This window comes from Micromesistius poutassou, assembly GCF_964030765.1.
Source record: "Micromesistius poutassou genome assembly, contig: SCAFFOLD_5709, whole genome shotgun sequence".
Classification (NCBI taxonomy): Eukaryota; Metazoa; Chordata; class Actinopteri; order Gadiformes; family Gadidae; genus Micromesistius; species Micromesistius poutassou.
The window spans coordinates 10,001-13,737 of NW_028177215.1; the positions used below are offsets into that span (position 1 = coordinate 10,001).

General features: G+C 59.2%; 1 protein-coding gene across 2 annotated transcripts in view; it reads left to right on the forward strand.

Annotated features, from left to right (window-relative positions):
* Positions 1-3,482, forward strand: part of LOC311376657 (glycoprotein integral membrane protein 1-like) — an 8,039-nt gene extending 4,557 nt beyond the window's left edge. The window contains exons 7-8 of one of the 2 annotated variants that reach the window (XM_084491169.1): positions 928-1,097; positions 3,272-3,482. In XM_084491169.1, the coding sequence (XP_084347295.1) occupies positions 928-1,097; positions 3,272-3,439 (338 nt within the window). In that variant the 3' untranslated portion in view covers positions 3,440-3,482. Of the gene's footprint in view, positions 1-927; positions 1,098-1,453; positions 1,508-3,271 lie in introns of those variants that run through there. The other variant, XM_084491170.1, reaches the window with a different exon arrangement.
* The last annotated feature ends 255 nt before the right edge of the window (positions 3,483-3,737 follow it).

Consider the following 3,737-nt stretch of genomic DNA (forward strand, 5'->3'; position numbering starts at 1 on the left):
AGGCTGTCAGTTAGAGGCTAGCGCTAATAGGCTGTCAGTTAGAGGCTAACGTTAAGAGGCTGTCAGTTAGAGGCTAACGTTAAGAGGCTGTCAGTTAGAGGCTGTCAGTTAGAGGCTAGCGCTAATAGGCTGTCAGTTAGAGGCTAACGTTAAGAGGCTGTCAGTTAGAGGCTAACGTTAAGAGGCTGTCAGTTAGAGGCTAACGTTAAGAGGCTGTCAGTTAGAGGCTAACGTTAAGAGGCTGTCAGTAGAGGCTGTCAGTAGAGGCTGTCAGTTAGAGGCTAACGTTAAGAGGCTGTCAGTAGAGGCTGTCAGTTAGAGGCTGTCAGTAGAGGCTGTCAGTTAGAGGCTGTCAGTAGAGGCTGTCAGTTGGTCTGGCGGTGAGGAGGCTGAACGGCTGCTGACGCTGTCCCGTGACGCGTGTGTGTGTGTGTGTGTGTGTGTGTGTGTGTGTGTGTGTGTGTGTGTGTGTGTGTGTGTGTGTGTGTGTGTGTGTGTGTGTGTGTGTGTGTGTGTGTGTGTGTGTCCCGTGACGTGTGTGTGTGTGTGTGTCTGTCCTGTCCCGTGACGTGTGTGTGTGTGTGTGTGTGTGTCTGTCCTGTCCCGTGACGTGTGTGTGTGTGTGTGTGTGTGTGTGTGTGTGTGTGTCTGTCCTGTCCTGTGACGTGTGTGTGTGTGTGTGTGTGTGTGTGTCTGTCCCGTGACGTGTGTGTGTGTGTGTGTGTGTGTGTGTGTGTGTGTGTGTGTGTGTGTGTCTGTCCCGTGACGTGTTTGTGTGTGTGTGTGTGTGTGTGTCTGTCCCGTGACGTGTGTGTGTGTGTGTGTGTGTGTGTGTGTGTGTGTGTGTGTGTGTGTGTGTGTGTGTGTGTGTGTGTGTGTGTGTGTGTGTGTGTGTGTGTGTGTGTGTGTGTGTGTGTGTGGTCTCAGTGGACTCCGGTGACGACCCCCTGGTGTCCCGCCCGCCGCCCGCCCAGCAGGAGTACGCCGCCCCGGGACGCCTCCCCGAGGTGCCGCTCCGCATGGCCCGCAGGGAGCAGGAGGAGGAGGAGCAGGAGGAGGAGGCCCTGGACCGGGCCGGGGCCCAGTCCTCCTACTCTGTGAGTCGGGGGGGGAACGGGGCGGACGTGGCGCTGCCGTTATGGTGGTAGTAGCACGGTGTAGCTAACGTTTTGGGTGCTAACGTGATGATGATGACGCTCACATGAGGATGCTAACATTATTGTGGTTAGCACGGTGCTAACATCATGATGCTAACACGGTGCGACGTAACGCGGCGGTAAGACGACGACGCTAGGATAGCGCCAACGCGATAATGCTGAACATGCTGCTAGCATTGTGCTAACGTTGTTGTGGTAGCGTGGTGCAAATGTCTCTCCTACACCAGGCGTTGTGTGTGTGTGTGGGTGCAGCTAGCGTGATGCTAACATGATGCTAACAGGCTCCTCCCCCCCAGGCGGTGTGTGTGTGGGTGCAGCTAGCGTGATGCTAACATGATGCTAACAGGCTCCTCCCCCTCCCAGGCAGTGTGTGTGTGGGTGCAGCTAGCATGATGCTAACAGGCTCCTCCCCCTCCCAGGCGGTGTGTGTGTGGGTGATGCTAACATGATGCTAACAGGCTCCTCCCCCTCCCAGGCGGTGTGTGTGTGTGTGGGTGCAGCTAGCGTGATGCTAACATGATGCTAACAGGCTCCTCCCCCTCCCAGGCGGTGTGTGTGGGTGCAGCTAGCGTGATGCTAACATGATGCTAACAGGCTCCTCCCCCTCCCAGGCAGTGTGTGTGTGGGTGCAGCTAGCATGATGCTAACAGGCTCCTCCCCCTCCCAGGCGGTGTGTGTGTGGGTGCAGCTAGCGTGATGCTAGCGTGATGCTAACAGGCTCCTCCCCCCTCCCAGGCGGTGTGTGTGTGTGGGTGCAGCTAGCGTGATGCTAACGTGATGCTAACAGGCTCCTCCCCCTCCCAGGCAGTGTGTGTGTGGGTGCAGCTAGCATGATGCTAACAGGCTCCTCCCCCTCCCAGGCGGTGTGTGTGTGGGTGCAGCTAGCGTGATGCTAACAGGCTCCTCCCCCTCCCAGGCGGTGTGTGTGTGGGTGCAGCTAGCGTGATGCTAACAGGCTCCTCCCCCTCCCAGGCGGTGTGTGTGTGGGTGCAGCTAGCGTGATGCTAACAGGCTCCTCCCCCTCCCAGGCGGTGTGTGTGTGGGTGCAGCTAGCGTGATGCTAACAGGCTCCTCCCCCTCCCAGGCGGTGTGTGTGTGGGTGCAGCTAGCGTGATGCTAACGTGATGCTAACAGGCTCCTCCCCCTCCCAGGCGGTGTGTGTGTGGGTGCAGCTAGCGTGATGCTAACAGGCTCCTCCCCCTCCCAGGCGGTGTGTGTGTGGGTGCAGCTAGCGTGATGCTAACGTGATGCTAACAGGCTCCTCCCCCTCCCAGGCGGTGTGTGTGTGGGTGCAGCTAGCGTGATGCTAACAGGCTCCTCCCCCTCCCAGGCGGTGTGTGTGTGGGTGCAGCTAGCGTGATGCTAACAGGCTCCTCCCCCTCCCAGGCGGTGTGTGTGTGGGTGCAGCTAGCGTGATGCTAACAGGCTCCTCCCCCTCCCAGGCGGTGTGTGTGTGGGTGCAGCTAGCGTGATGCTAACAGGCTCCTCCCCCTCCCAGGCGGTGTGTGTGTGGGTGCAGCTAGCGTGATGCTAACAGGCTCCTCCCCCTCCCAGGCGGTGTGTGTGTGGGTGCAGCTAGCGTGATGCTAACAGGCTCCTCCCCCTCCCAGGCGGTGTGTGTGTGGGTGCAGCTAGCGTGATGCTAACAGGCTCCTCCCCCTCCCAGGCGGTGTGTGTGTGGGTGCAGCTAGCGTGATGCTAACAGGCTCCTCCCCCTCCCAGGCGGTGTGTGTGTGGGTGCAGCTAGCGTGATGCTAACAGGCTCCTCCCCTCCCAGGCGGTGTGTGTGTGGGTGCAGCTAGCGTGATGCTAACAGGCTCCTCCCCCTCCCAGGCGGTGTGTGTGTGGGTGCAGCTAGCATGATGCTAACAGGCTCCTCCCCCTCCCAGGCGGTGTGTGTGTGGGTGCAGCTAGCGTGATGCTAACAGGCTCCTCCCCCTCCCAGGCGGTGTGTGTGTGGGTGCAGCTAGCGTGATGCTAAACAGGCTCCTCCCCCTCCCAGGCGGTGTGTGTGTGGGTGCAGCTAGCGTGATGCTAACAGGCTCCTCCCCCTCCCAGGCGGTGTGTGTGTGGGTGCAGCTAGCGTGATGCTAACAGGCTCCTCCCCCTCCCAGGCGGTGTGTGTGTGGGTGCAGCAGGCCCGGGAGCGCGTGCGGCGGTTCTGCTCCGAGTCCCTGCCGCTCTTCTTCCTGGTCATGTGGGTGGTGGTGATCGGAGTGGTGGGCTCCGCCGTCATCGTCAAGATCCTCGACCTCTTCTTCCCCACCTGCGAACACAGGTGAGCGACGGGGCCAATCACACGGCCCGTCCAATCACAGGAGCGGGATCATCGCAGCGCGTCATCACAGGATGACCCATTTGTCCGTTGTTCATCAACGCAGCGCTGCTGCGGCGTAGGGTTAGAGATACTCTGACCGTACGGCAGTAAGGCAGTTCAGTTAGTGACGGGTTAACCTAGTGATGGTAAGTGTGTACGGGGAAACGGGTTAACCTAGTGATGGTTAGTGTGTACGGGGAAACAGGTTAACCTAGTGATGGTTAGTGTGTACGGGGAAACAGGTTAACCTAGTGATGGTTAGT